The sequence below is a fragment of the Acinonyx jubatus genome, chromosome D4, assembly GCF_027475565.1.
Source record: "Acinonyx jubatus isolate Ajub_Pintada_27869175 chromosome D4, VMU_Ajub_asm_v1.0, whole genome shotgun sequence".
Classification (NCBI taxonomy): domain Eukaryota; kingdom Metazoa; phylum Chordata; class Mammalia; order Carnivora; family Felidae; genus Acinonyx; species Acinonyx jubatus.
The window spans coordinates 53,062,153-53,079,264 of record NC_069391.1 but is presented as its reverse complement, the minus strand read 5'-3'; the positions used below and the strand labels follow the sequence as shown (position 1 = coordinate 53,079,264).

General features: G+C 41.2%; 1 protein-coding gene across 4 annotated transcripts in view; it reads left to right on the top strand.

Moving 5' to 3' along the window:
• Positions 1–331: 331 nt before the first annotated feature.
• Positions 332–17,112, top strand: part of SNAPC3 (small nuclear RNA activating complex polypeptide 3) — a 70,600-nt gene continuing 53,819 nt past the window's right edge. For 2 of the 4 annotated variants that reach the window (XM_053205082.1, XM_053205083.1), the window contains exons 1-2: positions 341–1,061; positions 1,787–1,864. In XM_053205082.1, the coding sequence (XP_053061057.1) occupies positions 745–1,061; positions 1,787–1,864 (395 nt within the window). In that variant the 5' untranslated portion in view covers positions 341–744. Of the gene's footprint in view, positions 1,062–1,786; positions 1,865–17,112 lie in introns of all 4 variants that reach the window. The other 2 variants (XM_053205084.1, XM_053205085.1) reach the window with 2 other exon arrangements.

The following is a 17,112-nucleotide window of genomic DNA, read 5'->3' as shown; positions in this document are numbered from 1 at the left end:
GGAGAAAAGTTCCATCTGAAGCTAGACAGTTCCATTCCTGCTTCTATTTCCTAACAGTTAACTCCTTCCTCAACAGTTACGATGGGGCCGATAATCCCTTCCTGAGAGGGTTGTGATTTTCAAAAATATACATTAGAGTTAATAATGTATACAGTATCTGATACATAGTTGACGCTCAATAAACACTATCGTGCGTGCGTAGAGCGATGCATACTCAAGAACATGGGGCCGCTGGGGAGATTTTTAACGACCAGAACCTGGAGGTCCGGTAGAGTCAGTGGTCTCATCCCTCGCCCCCCAGGTCTCTCAAGCTCTGGGACAGTGAGGCAACAGCGCAGCGCACGAACCCCGGAGTCAAGGAACAGTCTCGCATCCCGGAGCCAAATACTGCAATGATCGGGGATCGAAGGGCGTACAGAGGCCGCCCTACCTAGCAGAGAGCGACGCCACGTAACCGTGGGGGACGGGAATGCAACAACACAGGTGACCCCGCACCGAGAACCCAACCAACAGCTGCTCGTGAATCCGCGAGCGGAGAACAATGCGCTCAGCCCTGAGCGCGGAAGCTCGCGGTGCCGCGCCCGGGGGCGTGCCCGGCCCGGGGCCTGCTGGGAAATGTAGTGTCTGAAGCTGAGCCCACGCAGCCCCGCCGCCCCTCGGACCGAGCCCCGTGCAACTACAAGTCCCATTACGCTCCGCGTAGTCTTGATCGCCCGGCTTTTGCAGGGAAAGGAGTGGGTGAACATGGCTGAAGGCACCCGGATCGGCCCAACGTGCCACGGGATGGGTAGCAGGCAGGACCCCGTCTCCAGCAGTGGGAGCTGCAACTTTCCAGAGTACGAGCTTCCCGAGCTAAATACGCGTGCATTCTATGTGGGCGCTTTCGGGGAGCTGTGGCGGGGCCGGTTGCGCGGAGAAGGGGACTTGTCGCTGAAGGAGCCGCAAGCATCCGCGCTGCCAGGGAGCCAAGGGGTCGCCGAGTGGGGCCAGGAGGATGCTGCGGTGGCCCGGGATCTGGGCTGCAGCTTGGAGGCGGCAGCAGAGCTGCGGGCCGTGTGCGGGTGAGTGCGTGGCCGAGGGGCTCTTGTTGCTTGGGGCCAACCTGATCGCAGCCTTGCTACTGCGCTTCCCTGGGACCCACCTTGGGAGGGCCTGTGATTTACTCCCCGGGGTAGAAGGGCCGCCCTTTGAAAGCTTTAAACCTGCTAGAGCTTTCCTGGAACCCTGGGAGATGTCCCGTGATCGGAATGCACAATTTCTGCGAGTTGGAGTGAAGGGACGGGAGAGCTGCATGAAAGATTAATTCCCCCTCCCCTCCCCCCGTGATTTTTTTTAAGTCCTTGTTAATATAGGAAAGCGGTCAGAGTAACGGGATGTGTACCTGCCATTGACAAGACACTTTGACAATGGAGGAGCTTTAGCAATGATGGGGCTGGAAGGAGAGGAGCGTTAACCAGACCTTAAGACCTTGATTCACTGTGGTCCCTTTTGGGGACCTTCCGGGTATGCTATTACGAAAATTTCCCCCCCAAAAGTGGCTTCAGTGGGGTGAGAATATAAACGATCTCTTTCTCCATGTAATAGCATTAGCCGCCATATGTCAATCGGCCACGTATCCTTTCTTTATAGAATATCGGCACAGAAATCATTGTCTTGAATTCTGACTTCCTCTGAGCCGCCTGCCGGATTTGATCTGACTTAGTTATTTAATGATATTTTTAGGACACAAACCTGACTCTCTGTGGACAAGATGGGTGATTGCTTTTCCTTTTTGTTTCTGTTTTAGCCTTGATAAATTAAAGTGCCTTGAGGCGGGTGAGGACCCAGAAGTCATCCCAGAGGACACCGACCTAGTGACTTTGGGGTATGGAAAGCTTTACTTTTATTATGTGGTACTTATTTAACTATTTTTTCAACATTATGTTATTCAGAGGTTGAAAGTACCTATAGTTATCACCCCCCCCTCCCCAATTCAACCATTGTTAACATTTGGCTGTATTTGCTTTAGCTGTGTGTGTTTGAGATACCTGCTGCAAGGCTTTATCTATTGCCAAACTATTCAGTAAGTTATCAGACAGTAATTTATACCTAAATATATCAGCGTATATCTCCCAAAAGTATCATTCTCCTACGTAATGAGTGGTATTATTACCCTAAGAAAATTAGCAGTAAATAACAACTAATGTCCAGTCCATATTCAGAGTTGTGTTTATTTAAAAAATTTAAAAAAAAAATTTTTTTAATGTTTATTTATTTTTGGAAGAGAAAGAGAGACAGCATGAGAAGGGGAGGGGCAGAGAGAGGGGGACACAGAATCCCAAGCACGCTCCAGGCTCTGAGCTGTCAGCACAGAGCCCCAACGCAGGGCTCGAACTCACGAATCATGACCTGAGCCGAAGTCAGCTGCTTAACCGACTGAGCTACCCAGGTGTCCCTTAAAATTTTTTTTAATGGTTATTTTTGAGAGAGTGAGAGAGAGGGAAGGGGAGGGGAAGAGAGAGAGGAGACAGAGAATCCAAAGTAGGCTCCTCACTGTCAGGGTAGACCCCATCATGGGGCTGGAACCCACAAACCATGGGATCATGACCTGAGCCGAAGTCGGATGCTCAACCGACTTGAGCCAACCAGGCACCCCAGATTTATGTTTCTTTTTCAATGTGTGTAGGGGCACCTGGGTGGCTCAGTCAGTGAGCTCAGGTCATGATCTCGTGGTCTGTGAGTTTGAGCCCCACATTGTTGAGCCTGGAGCCTGCTTCCTATTCTGTCTCCTTCTGTCTCTGCCCCTCCCCTCTTGTGCTCTGTCTCTCTCTCTCAAAAATAATAAACATACATACATACATACATACATAAATAAATAAAATGTGTGTTTACAAAGAATGCAGTTAATCTACTTAGATTTCAGTGTAAGTGAAATATGCTGATAGTGTTTTTCAAGCTGTTGTAAAGAACCAGTTATCTTTTGTTTTCAATGTTTAATTTTTGACAAATTCATACTTTTGTAAAATAGGATACCAATGAATTACTAGGAAAGTGGAATGACAAGACAAACATTCTTGTCTGGTTTTTGATCTCAGCTCAGGTCTTGATCTCAGGGTCTTGAGTTCAATCCCTGCGTTGGGCTTCTTGCTGTGTGTGAAGCCTACGGGCGGGGCGGGGCGGGGGGGGGGGGGGCGGTGGGCAGGGGGACAACAACCACAAACACAATAAAAGTTTGTGGTTGTTTTTTTTTTAGACCAAAGTTTATTATTACTATTATTTTTTGAAGATTTTTAAAAAAGGCTGTCAAAGACAACTTTTCCCAGAAAACTTGCAGGTCATTATGCTTTTTGTTTTGTTTTGTTTTCATTTTTTTTAAATATGTCATTGCCTTGAATTTGTTTTTATTGAAGTATAATTGATACACAATGCTTCATTGGTTTCAGGTATAAAGCTTAGTGGTTTGACAGCTATATATGTTCTATGCTTACAAGTGTGGCTACCGTCTGTCATCACACAAGGCTATTTATTACAATATTATTGACTGTATTCTCTCTGCTGTCCCTTTATCCCCATGATTACTTATTCCACAACTGAAAATTTGTACCTGTTACTCCCCTTCACCAATTTGTACCCCCCCCCAACTTTTCCTGGCAACCATCTGTTCTCTGTATTTATGGGGCTGTTTTCTGCTTTTTGTTTCCTTGTTTTGTTTATTAAATTCCACATATAAGTGAAGTTGTATAGTATTTGTCTTTCTCTGTCTGAATTATTTCATTTAGCGTAATACTCTAGGTCTGTCCATGTTGTTGCAAGTGGCAAGATGTCATTCTTTTCTATGGCTGAGTCATATTCCGTTGTGTAAGTATATCACATCTTTATCCATTCATCTATCCATGGGCACTTGGATTGCCTCCATATCTTGACTTGTAAATAATGCTGTAGTAAATCTAGGGACGCATATATCTTTTCAAATTAGTGTTTTTGTTTTCTTTGGATGAATACCCAATAGTGGAGTTACTGGATCATATAGTATTTTTCTTTTCTTTTCTTTTCTTTTCTTTTCTTTTCTTTTCTTTTCTTTTCTTTTCTTTTCTTTTCTTTTCTTTTCTTTTCTTTTCTTCCCTTGCCTCCCCTCCTCTCCCCTCCCCTCCCCTTCTAGAACCTTCATACTGTTTTCTACAATGGCTGCACCAGTTAATTGCCACGAACAGTGCACAAAGGTTCCTTTTTCTCTACATCCTTCCCAACACTTGTTATTTCTTGTCTTTTTGATTTTAGCCATTCTGACTGGTGTGAGATGGTATATCATGGTGGTTTGGGATTTTTTTTAATGTTTATTTATTTAAAAAATTTTTTTAATGTTTATTTTTTTGAGAGAGAGAGAAAAAGAGAACGTGAGCAGGGGAGGGGCAGAGAGAGAAGGAGACACAGAATCTGAAGCAGACTTCAGGTTCTGAGCTGTCAGCACAGAGGCCAATGTGGGGCTCGAACCCACAAACTGTGAGATCATGACCTGAGCTGAAATTGGACTCTTAACTGACTGAGCCACCCAGGCATCCCAATGTTTGTTTACTTTTTGAGAGAGAGAGAGAGAGAGAGAGAGAGAGAGAGACATAGTGTGAGCAGGGGAGGGGCAGAGCGAGACGAGACATAGGCTCCAGGCTCCTAAGCTGTCAGCACAGAACCCGATGCAGGGCTCAAGCCTGAGCCAAAGTTGGACCCTTAACCGACTGAGCCACCCAGGCACGCTCATGGTGGTTTTGATTTGTATTTCCTTGATGAGTGATGTTGAGCATTGTTGGCCATTTGTATGTCTTCTTTTGGAAAACATCTGTTCAGGCCCTCTGCCATTTTTAATTGGGTTATTTGACTTTTTTGCTGTTGAGTCGTGTAAGTTCTTTATTTTGGATATTAATGCTTTATTGGATATATCATTTATATCTTCTCCCATTCAGTAGTTTACCTTTTTGTTTATTGATGGTTTTTGTTGCTATGTGAAAACTTTTTGCCTTGGTATAGTCCCAATAGTTTATTTTGGCTTTTGTTTCCCTTGCCTGAGGAGACATCTAGAAAAATATTTAGAGATTAATGTGTGTTTTCTTTTAGAAGTTTCATGGTTTCATGTCTCACATTAAGGTCTTTAATCCATTTTGAGCTTATTTTTGTATGTGGTGTAAGAGAGTGATTTGGTTTCATTCCTTTGCATGTAGCTGTCCAGTTTTTCCCAACACCATTTGTTGAAGAAGACTGTCTTTCCACATTATATATTCTTGCTTCCTTTTTTTTTTTTAATTTTTTTTTTTAATGTTTATTTATTTTTGAGACAGAGAGAGACAGAGCATGAATGGGGGAGGGTCAGAGAGAGGGAGACACAGAATCTGAAACAGGCTCCAGGCTCTGAGCTGGCAGCACAGAGCCCGATGCGGGGCTCGAACTCATGGACCGTGAGATCATGACCTGAGCCGAAGTCGGATGCTTAACTGACTGAGCCACCCAGGATCTTGCTTCCTTCTTCATAGATTAATTGACCATATAAGTGTGGGTTTATTTCTGGGCTCTCTATTCTGTTCCATTGGTCTATGTGTCTGTTTTTGTACTGGTATCATACTCATTGATTACTACAGCTTTGTAGTATATCTTGAAATCTGGGATTGTGATACCTCCCGAATTGTTCTTTCTCAAGATTGCTGTGCTGTTTGGGGTTTTTTTTTTGTTCCATACAAATTTTTATGTTATTTGTTCTAGTTCTATGAAAAATGCTGTTATCTTGATAGAGATTGCATTGAATCTGTAGGTTGTTTTGAGTAGTAGGGATATTTTACCTATATTAATTCTTCAGTCCATGAACATGCAGTACTTTCCATTTCTTTGTGTTATCTTCAGTTTCTTTCATCAGTGTTTTGTAGTTTTCAGAGTACAGGTCTTTCACCTCCTTGGTTAAGTCTGTTCCTTACTATTTTATTCTTTTTGATACAATTGTAAATGGAATTATTTAAAAAGTTTCTCTTTCTGCTACTTTATTATTACTGTATAGAAATGCAGCTGATTACTATATAATAATTTTGTATGCTGCAACTTTATTAAATTCATTTATTACTTCCAGTGTTGCTAAATGCTTACTCTCGAGAAAAAATGCTTACTCTAATTGTCTGTACTGATTGGATTACAGATAGCTGTCAGATCAGTGCTGGTCTGTCAGTCACACTTTATACTGCACTGTGATAACACTAGAGGAAATGTGTGTGTAATAGTGATGTTTATAATTTTCCAGTTTGTAGCCCACCTCCTTCACACCACATCATCTTTCTGTAACCTTGATCCTACCCTTCCTGTTGTCCCCCTCGACCATTTAGTCAGGCGTTTCAACTCCACCCTGGTTTCTTTTATAATATCAGCCAAATCTGTTTGCCTAATCGCCATGGCTAGTGTTTACATTAGCGATGCTTGGAGCACTGTGAAAGCCTCCCACCTCTCCTGGGCCCAGTTTTTCTCCTTTTGATTTATTCATCATGCTACCACCCGAGCATGCTCATCTGCTATGGACTTTTCAATGGCTGTCCCTCTTCTCTGCGACATATTTCAGATTCCTTAGACATATGAAGCCTTCCACCTATAGTCCAAATCTGCCTTTCAACCACTGTCTCTTTCAAATGGCTCAGGACGCACTTGGCCCCTCTCCCATCTAAAACTCCATTTATTTTGGCCCTAAGATGCCTTTCCACATGACTACAACTTCTCTCTCTTCCTTGGGAAATAGATCTACTTCTAATATCCGGAGCTCTTCGTGTAACATTCCTAAAGTTTTTGAAGGGTCTTCTAGAGTCCAGACTCTTTCATCTATGTATTGCCCTTAAGCCTATCGTGTTGTTTTGCTTCCGTTGGTGCTCTCTATTGTTGGTTGATGCGTTGGAGTTTTCTGAGGTGCACATCTGGTTGTGCCTCTCTTAAAACCTTTCAGTTTCTCTTAGGCAAAAGTCTTGAATTATTCATTGGCTCACAGGGCGTCTATCTTGCTAATGTTTTCAGCTGTATCTCTGCAATGCTTCAGCTACACTCCAGTTTGTGGTTCAGTTCCTGGAATGTGCTCTCACTCCAGGCCTTTGCCTAGAACTTTCCCTTCTTATCGTTCTGGTCTTGCTGACTTCTACTCATCCTTCAAGTCTTAACCAAAGGACTGTGGACTCCCATTTAGGTCCCCTTTGATGCTCATGTAGTCCCCTGTACTTCTGTATTTTTTAAAAAGTATTTATTTTTGAGAGACAGTGTGAGGTGAGGGGGCAGAGAGACAGGGAGACAGAAGATCTGGAGTGGCTTTTTCGCTGACAACACAGAGCCTGATGCAGAGCTCCAATTCACAAACATGAGATCACAACCTGAGCTGAAATTGGACGCCCAACTGACAAAGCCACCCAGGTGTCGCTTCTTCCCTATTGAAATACTCATCAAACTTATGATACACTTGTTTACTTTTCTGTCTTCCTAGCTAGACTTACTTAAAATTTCCATAAACTGTGTCTGTTGCACACACTACCGTATCCCCAGTTCCCAGAACTTTGGCACATGATAGGGAGTCAGTAGGTATTTGTAGAGTGAGTAGAATGAATGAAACGTTCATAAAGCTGTGGAAGTAGTTTTAGGCAAATGGCTGAAAAAAGATTGCTACAAAGCAAACTTCTTTACTACATTAAAAAAATTTTTTTAACATTGATTTATTTTGGGGACATAGATAGAGCATGAACAGGGAGGAGCAGAGAGAGAGGGAGACACAGAACTCGATGCAGGCTCCAGGTTCTGAGCTGTCAGCACAGAGCCCGACGCGGGGCTCAAACCCACAAAATATGATATCATGACCTGAGCCAAAGTCAGACACTTAACCGACTGAGCCACCCCGGTGCCCCATGCTATATTTAATAACATACCAGTTGGCTTATTTTTTTTTTTAACTTTATAAAAAATTTTATTTTAAAATTTTTAAAATTTACATCCAAATTAGCATACAGTGCAACAATGATTTCAGGAGTAGATTCCTTAGTGCCCCTGACCCATTTAGCCCATCCCCCCTCCCACAACCCCTCCAGTAACCCTCTGTTTGTTCTCTATATTTATGAGTCTCTTCTGTTTTGTTTCTCTCCCTGTTTTTATATTATTTTTGTTTCCCTTCCTTATGTTCATCTGTTTTGTCTCTTAAAGTCCGTATATGAGTGAAGCCATATGATTTTTGTCTTTCTCTGACTAATTTCACTTAGCATAATACCTCCAGTTCCATCCACATAGTTGCAAATGGCAAGATTTTATTCTTTTTGATTGCCGAGTAATACTCCATTGTATATATATACCACATCTTCTTTATCCATTCATCCATCGATAGACATTTGGGCTCTTTCCATACTTTGGCTATTGTTGATAGTGCTGCTATAAACATGGGGGTGCATGTGTCCCTTTAAAACAGCACACCTGGGGGCGCCTGGGTGGCTCAGTCGGTTGAGCAGCCGACTTCGGCTCAGGTCATGATCTCGCGGTCCGTGAGTTCGAGCCCCGCATCAGGCTCTGTGCTGACAGCTCGGAGCCTGGAGCCTGTTTCGGATTCTGTGTCTCCCTCTCTCTGACCCTCCCCCATTCATGCTCTGTCTCTCTCTGTCTCAAAAATAAATAAACGTTAAAAAAAATTTTTAAAAAAACCAGCACACCTGTATCCCGTGGATAAATGCCTTGTAGGGTAGTTCTGTTTTTAATTTTTTGAGGAACCTCCATACTGTTTATTGTACCAGTTGGCTTATAATGATTTTATTAAGCCATGTTGAATAGTAATTTTCAGATTATTTTACACGTTGCTTCACCTAGCTGTTGTGTATTACTAAATCAACTGAATCTCATCGGTTGTCTTCTAGTCCCTTCCATAGGAAATGTAGGAGAATTTTATGTATAATCTAATGTAAAAGGAGTCAGTACAGCATTACTCTGCTGGGATTATTTATGTGTACTTTTTTTTTTTTTTTAACGTTTATTTATTTTTGAGACAGAGAGAGATCGAGCATGAATGGGGTGGGTCAGAGAGAGAGGGAGACACAGAATCTGAAACAGGCTCCAGGCTCTGAGCTGTCAGCACAGCTGGCATGGGGCTTGAACCCACGAACTGCGAGATCATGACCTGAGCTGAAGTCAGACACTTAGCTGACTGAGCCACCCAGGCACCCCTATTTATGTGTACTTTGAATGAAACTTTTATTTACTTATTTATTAAATATTTTATTTATTTATTTTTTGAGAGAGAGAGAACGAGCACATGGGCAAGTAAGTGAGGGGCAGAGAGAGAGAGAGAGAATCCCAGGAGGGGCAGAGACACAGCGAGAGAGGGAGAGAGAGAGAGAAGCAGAGCTTATGCTCACCTGAGGTGGGGCTTGAGCTCACCTGATATGGGACATGGACTCATGAACTGTGACATCAGGTCCTAAGCCGAAGTCAGATGCTTAACAACTGAGCCACGCAGGCGCCCCAAAACTTTTGTACTTAAAATATAATATTGGGGTGCCTGGGTGGCCCAGTCAGTTGGGCACCCGACTGTTGGTTTCGGCTCAGGTCATGGTCTCACGGTTTGTCAGTTCAAGACCCATGTTGGGCTCTGTGCTGACAGTGCAGAGCCTGCTTGGGATTCTCTCTCTCTCTCTCTCTCTCTCTCTCTCTGTCTCTCTCTCTCTCTCTCTGTCTCTCTCTCTGCCCCTCCTTCGCTTGCTCTCTCTCTCTCTCAAAAACAAACTTTAAAAAAATAAATAAAAAATAAATAAAATATAAGTAATATTAACCTTAACAGTACTGCAAGTAAATGAGACTTGTGCCAAAAGTTAAAAATCTGTATCTTTATGCTTTCTTTTTCTCTAAACTGTCCTTTCTTCTCTCCACCAGTAACTTCAAAACAAAAATAAAAACAAAACCTGATTACATGGCATAAAATAAATACATTTTATTATGGCATAAAATGAATCAAACTCTAGCACCTTCTTTGCCCTAATAAAGGAGTTACTGGGTTCATTTTATGCCTGTAAGGAGAACAAAAGTCCCTTGGAAGAGATTGATTCTCCTTTGATACATGCTACCGTGTGTATACTAAGCTAAATAACTTGTCATCAGCATTTTTCACATTTTTTAACTGCTTAAAGATTTTAATTCCTAGAAATAGGAGAGGTAATTGCTACTACATGGGTACTATTGAAACTTAATCTGTCACCCCAAAAGTTTCAACAATACTACGTTTAAGAAAATAGCAGTTTCATTTAGTCTGCCCATCCCTGTCACTTTGCTAGGCAACAAAGCACTGCTCAGTGCACCATAAAGGATTGAAAGGGGAAACTTCAGCGTCCTGCAAGAAAAAGAGAACCACAGAATTGAAGGACTCTTAAGCCTGTCACCAAAATAGAAACAAACAAAAAAACACTCTTAATTTACCTGGACTTTGTTAGAATGACAGAAAAGAGTACCATTAAACTAGGAATCTTATAAACCCCTTCCCCACAACTAACACAGAATGAATAAGAAGAAATAAAATCCATAGGGACTTTATTGCAGAAAATCAGGAAACATCTGTTTTTACAAATCAACTGAGGAAATCTCTCCCCTTCTCCCAGAAAATAACTAAGAAACTATGAGTCTACATTCCAGACAAAATTGAATATGCTAAAACAAGCATTTGAGGGTGTGAAAACACTTTGAATCTGAAATTTTATTTTATTTTATTTTGTTTAATTTTAGAGAGAGAACATGCGCACAAGCAGGGAGGGGGTGGGGGGTGGGGAGGGAGAGAGAGAGAGAGAGAGAGAGAGAGAATCTTAAGCAGTCTCCATGCTCAGCACAGAGCCTGATGCAGCACTCTGTCCCACAACCCTGGGATCATGACCTGCGCTGAAATCAAGGGTTGGACATTCAACCAACTGAGCCTCTCAGATGGCCCTGAAATTTCAAAACTAAGAACAGGAATGATGAGAAAAAGAGGAATGGGGAAAAAAATTGGTGGAATTTGGAAAACGGAAGAGAAAGACAAAATTACCTTAAATGAATTCTGAAATAACTAAAACAGAATAGATGCTAATGAAAATTTACTAAGAGGCGATGAAGAAAGACATGAATACAGTTAGAATGAAGTGATGTAAAGAAAGAAATGAGTGAGAGAAGTAGTGGGAATGGAAAACAGACAAGGAAGACAAAATACATTCATATTATATGAGTCCCTCAAGAGAAAAAACAAAACAATTGAATAAAATTAATACTTAATATAACCCAAAAGGAATTTCCAGAATTGGAAAAAAATCTGAATCTACAAATTAAAAGGGTTCACTGGGTATCTGGGAAAATTAACCCAGAATTATCAATTCTGAGGCATATCCTAATAAAACTATTAGATTTCAGAGATAAAGGTAAAACCATTAAGGCTTCTAGGCAAAAACAACACATAACGCACAAAGGCGAAAGAATTAGAATGACATGAATTTTACAAAGAAGACAGCAGCTGAGCAGGATTTTTTTAAAAGTTAAGTGAAAGGACTTTCTATCCAGTTGAAATGTCCTTCCGTATTGAGGCTATAGCAAAAGAATTGTAATGTACAAAATCTTGGATAATCACTCACCCACCAGTCATTTCTGAGGAATATACTAAAGGATGAACTTCGTCCAACCGAATGATGAGTGGGAAATTTTCACCAGAGGACTGATAGAGGAAGGATACAGGCAGAAGGCTAATGTACAAGTGTTGTATGTTGTAACAGATTAGAAGATTGGCGCTACAACAATGGGATAAGAAAAGAAGAAGAAGATAATGTGTAGGCAGTAAGTGGATTTTAAAAAATACTGATGAAAAACTTGACAAATTTAGTAAAATATTAAATAAGGCAATGGGTAACGAAGGGTATTAAAATATATGTAAGCACAGAGGTAACCACTGGAACAAAAATAAGTGCCAAACCCGCCTCAATTTTTAAAAACCGGACAAGCAAAAATACACATCTCCCAATGAGCACAACAGCTAATATCATAAAATACATATAATTAGAAAATGTGATATAATTGAAACCAAAAGCATCAGTTCTCTACAACCTGTTAAAAGGGGTTTAGACTTGGCTCACAAAACAAAGACCTTGTGGAGACAACAGACATATGTAAAATAAAGTGATTCAGAGAAAAATAAAGGATTGGACAAAAATATTACAGATAAACGAAAAGAGAAATTGAACAGGTGTAGCTGTTCTGATACAAGGCAAATTGACTTCAAGCCCTAACACATTAAATGTGAAAAAGGACACTTCTTTTTTTTTTTAATGTTCATTTTTGAGAGAGAGCACGTGAGCCGGGGAGGGGCAGAGAGAGAGGGACACAGAATCTGAAGCGGGCTCTAGCCTGCTGTCAGCACAGAGCCCGAGGACGTGAGGTTTGAACCCACAAACCATGAGATCATGACCTGAGCTGAAGTCAGGGGCTTAACTGACTGAGCCACCCAGGTGCTCCAACAAAGGACACTTCTTAATGCTATAAGCCACAAACTCCAATTAAGATAGGATACTTACGAAATATATATTCACAAATATATGTATGTCTACACACATATCAAATAATACAGCAATCGGGCATCTGGGTGGCTCAGTTGGTTAAGTGTTTGCCTTTTGAGTTTGGCTCAGGTCATGAGATCATGGTTCGTGAGTTTGAGCCCCGCATCAGGCTATGTGCTGGCAGTGCGGAGCCTGCTTTGGATTCTCTGTCTTTCTCCCTCTCTCTGCCCCTCCCGTGTTCATGCTGTCTCTGTCTCTCTGAAAATAAATTTAAACTTTAAACATACTAAGAAAAAAATAATACAGCAATCAACTTTATAGAACAAAACTATAGGAGATGCAAAATGCATAGTTAAACACACTAACAATAGGACACTTTAATAACAAATGGTTAAAAAAAAAAAGAGAGAGAAAAGCTCTCAACAACATAATAGGCTGTATTTTATGGAGATCTGTACTTAAAATTTATAACCTGATAGGAAAAGACAACGTGGCATACTCAAAAAAGTTGTTTGTATATTAGATCACAAAGAAAACATCAGTAACATCCATAAAGTAGAAATTTTACTGTAAACAACACTTTTATAGCAACATAACAAAACTAGAGCTTACTAACAAAAACAAAAATCAGGCCAACCTACCTGGAAATTAAAATTTAGTTAGTTAGTTATGGGAGAGCATAAGTGGGGAAGGGGCATTGGAAGGGGACTAGAGGATCTGAAGCGGGCTCAGCACTGACAGGCTGACAGCAGCAAGCCTGATGTGGGGCTTGAACTGTTAGACTATGAGATCATGACCTGAGCTGAAGTTGGATGCTCAACTGACTGAGCCACCCATGTGCTGCCCCACCAAATTGTTTTTGTGTTTGTTTATTTTTGAGAGAGAGAGAAGAGAGACAGAGGATCCAAGCCTGATGCAGTGCTTGAACTCATGAATTGTGAGATCATGACCTGAGACGAAATCAAGAGTCAGACCCCCTACCTGGAAATTTTCAAACTTTCATTAAATACACGCATGCCTTGGAGATCTTGTGGGGCAATTCCAGACCACCACAATAAAGCAAACATTGCAATAAAAGGAGTCAAATGAATTTTTTTTGGTTTCCCAGTGCATATCAAAGTTATATTTACACTATAGTCTATTAAATGTGCAGTAGTGTAATGTCTAAAAAAGTACCTATTTCAAGTAAATACCTATTGGTAAAAAATGCTAAAATTTGAGCTTTCAGCAAGTTGTAATCACTGATGACAGATCACCATAACAAATATTATAATAATGAAAAAGTTTGAAATAGTAGAGGGATAAGAGTAGATAAAGAAGAAACACTAACTGTATCTGCCAGTGATACAATAGTATACCTGAAAAATTTGAAAGAAATCAATGCTAAAACAAAGAAACAAGAAAAATAAGAATTTAGTATAAGAGCAGGATACAAAATTGATAATTATAAAAAAGTAGCTTTCATATATACAAACAATTAGGGGACATAATGATGGAGAAAATCCCATTTATAATAGTCAAAAGGAAGACTAAATATGTAGGAATAAATTTACAAGAAATATGTAAAAGTTAGGTAAGGAAATTTTTAAAACATTCTGGGAAGATTTGGAAAAAGACTTAAACATTGAAAGATGTCCTCTTTTGGATAGGAATACTAAACATCATGATAACAGTTATTTATTTTTTAAATGCTTTGACCTCTGCAATGGCAGTAAAGATTTTAATTTGAAACTACAGGTTTCACCTATAAAGCTGAATTTAGCAACAAGACAAAAAATTAAATAATTTGGTAAATGCAGTGCTTTAAAAAATTTTTTTAATGTTTATTCATTTTTGAGAGACAGAGTGTGAGCGGCAGAGGGAGGACAGAGACCGAGGGAGACATAGAATCCAAAGTAGGCTCCAGGCTCTGAGCTGTCAGCACAGAGCCCGATGTGGGGCCTGAACCCACGAACCGTGAGGTTATGACCTGAGCTGAAGTCTGACACTTAACCGACTGAGCCACCCAGGCGCCCTGAAAAATATTTATATTCATAATTAGAGAAATGCAAATTAAAATGACAATATTTTTTCTCACCTATCAGACTGGCACCATTTAAAAATATGTATTCTTTTGATGAGGCCATGGAGAAATGGGCATTTTTGTACACTGCTGACTGCTACAAGCCTTCTTTAGGGCAATTTGGGAATGTGTAACACAAAGGACATAGGTGCTTACCTTGTGACCCAAGCGATCCTACTTTTAAGCCGTCTCTACACCTCCAACAGTATGAAAATACAATATGTACAGGGTTATTTATTGTTTGTTTATATTGTTGCATTGTTTATAATTGCAAAATATTAGAAATGCCCTAAATATATACATAGGAGAGTGTTGAACAAACCATAGGACATCCATACAGTTAAGTGTTGTGCAGCTATACTAAAGGCTGAGGAAGGATGAACTGATAGCATAGTTTCTAGGAGATACTGTTACATGAAAAAAGCAAAGCCCCATGGGACACCTGGGTGGCTCAGTAGGTGAAGCTCAGGTCATGATCTCACAGTTCATGAGATTAAGCCCTGAGTTGGGGCTCTGCACTGATAGGATCCTGCTTAGGATTCCCTCTCTTCTCTCTCTCTCTCTGCCCACCCCCCCACCCCCACGTGTGCTCTCTCTCTCAAATAAACTTTATTAAAAAAAAAAAAAAAAAAAAAAACAAAGTCCCAAAGCATATGCCACCTTTTATGTAAAAACTCAGTTTGCCAGGTATCAGTTTGTTGGGTCTCATCTATAAACTTGCCTTTTTTTGCCTTCTCTGTAAAAATGGGCCTTGGCCCTTATCCTTGGCCAACTGGCACATTGTTAAGCTTTGTCAGTAAAAGTGCAGAAGAGACTTTGCAAGAGGGAAGGGTTTTGCTTGCTGGGCCGCTGTTCAGGGCGCACAGCACCTGGCTGTCTGTAGCTCCCATTGCCCAGCACTGTTCCCTGCCCCTCCACCCCCCTTCATGTTTCCCCTGTGCAGCTCCTCCTCGTACCCTGCATTTCCAGCAGTTTTGCTGCTGGAGCCCCATAGCAACTTTCTCTGCCCTTCAGGGAGTCACAGCCATGGCCTCTTTAACAAACTGTGGATCTCAGTCCTGCGGGGAGAAAAGGAAGACTTCTTGGGCACTCTGTCTCAGCCCAGAGGACAGGATGCTCCTTAAGTATGCTGTGCCTATATTCCGCAGTTCTTTACTTCTTACTTACTAATCACTACTCTAATCATCTGTTAAAGTTATTACTTCCTTAGATTAAGCTTTGTCTGTTCTAATTACCGTGTAGGTTTTTTTCCTCCTAAATTGAACTCTGATAGAAAAAGAATTTTTTTTTTTGAAAGAGAGAGGGTGAGTGGGGGAGGGGAGAGAGGGAGGGAGAGAGGGAGACAGAGAGAGAATCCCAAGCAGGCTCTGCACTGTCAGTTCGGAGCCCGATGTGGGGCCAAACTCACAAACTGTGAGATCATGACCTGAGCTAAAACCAAGAGTCGGATGCTTAACTGACTGAGCCACCCAGGTGCCCCACAAAACTTAAGAAAATACACAGATATTTGCTTATTTGAACAAAACAAATGGAAAGCATAAACCACAACTGTAGAGATTGGTTGCCTACAAGGGGTGGGTGGGAAAGGGGTGGGAAGTAAGGAAGGAATGGGAACAAGTTAGTAGGGATGAGGAGGGAATGGTGCTTCTTCGGGTGTGTGTGTGTAAACACATTATATGTATCTATAACTCTGACCCTTAGGACCATAGTGAGGTCTCACCTATCCTTTACCTGTCTCCAAAGCAATCAATTAAAACCAGCCAGGATGTGAGTTATTTGGGGGGACCCAAAATAGAGCACAAGAACTAACAAATGACGCTGTGTCACAGATAACAACACTGAAGAGAATGAGGAAGAAAGAACTGACCTAAGTCCTGCAGAAGCGTAGCTTGATTCAGTGTTGCAAGGCTAAAAACAAAAAGTACTGTTCATGACTTAGTGATTCTGAAACTGTGTTTTCTAGGCTTGAACAAATAAGTGAATTAATTAATGGGTAAGGGGAGCCGGGTTTCTCACCCGTGGAGAAAGAAGTTACAAGGAAAGGTTGAGGGCTAAAATGAGCCCTCTGAGTTTCGTTTGAGATTAGAGTGTCGGTATAAACTCATGGTTAAATATATACCAGATAGAAAAATACAGAAATGCAGATGTTTGTACATGCGTGGGATAATACACATCTGCATGTTTTCTGCCTCTCTCCGCTGAGAGGTTTGGAAGCACTGATGGCAGTGGCATTGAAAACACCCAGGGCTGAGACCGGGAAATACAGGGTGAGCCATGAGCATCTTATGGTGCTAGAAAGTAAGGAAATGCTCAAAAGAAGGATGAGGGTTTGTTGAAAGAACGGGAGCCAACTTGAAGGAGTTCCTGATGGCCACAGTTTGATCAGCAGAGTAATTTAATTAGATATTAGTTAACTAGGTACTAACGTACAGAATGAAGTAAATATGAGTTCGTGTTACTATAAATGACCAAATAAATGGGAGAAAAGAGACCCGTCTTTCTCATAATGCCAGTGAATAAATGTAGAAGGAGGGAAATAGA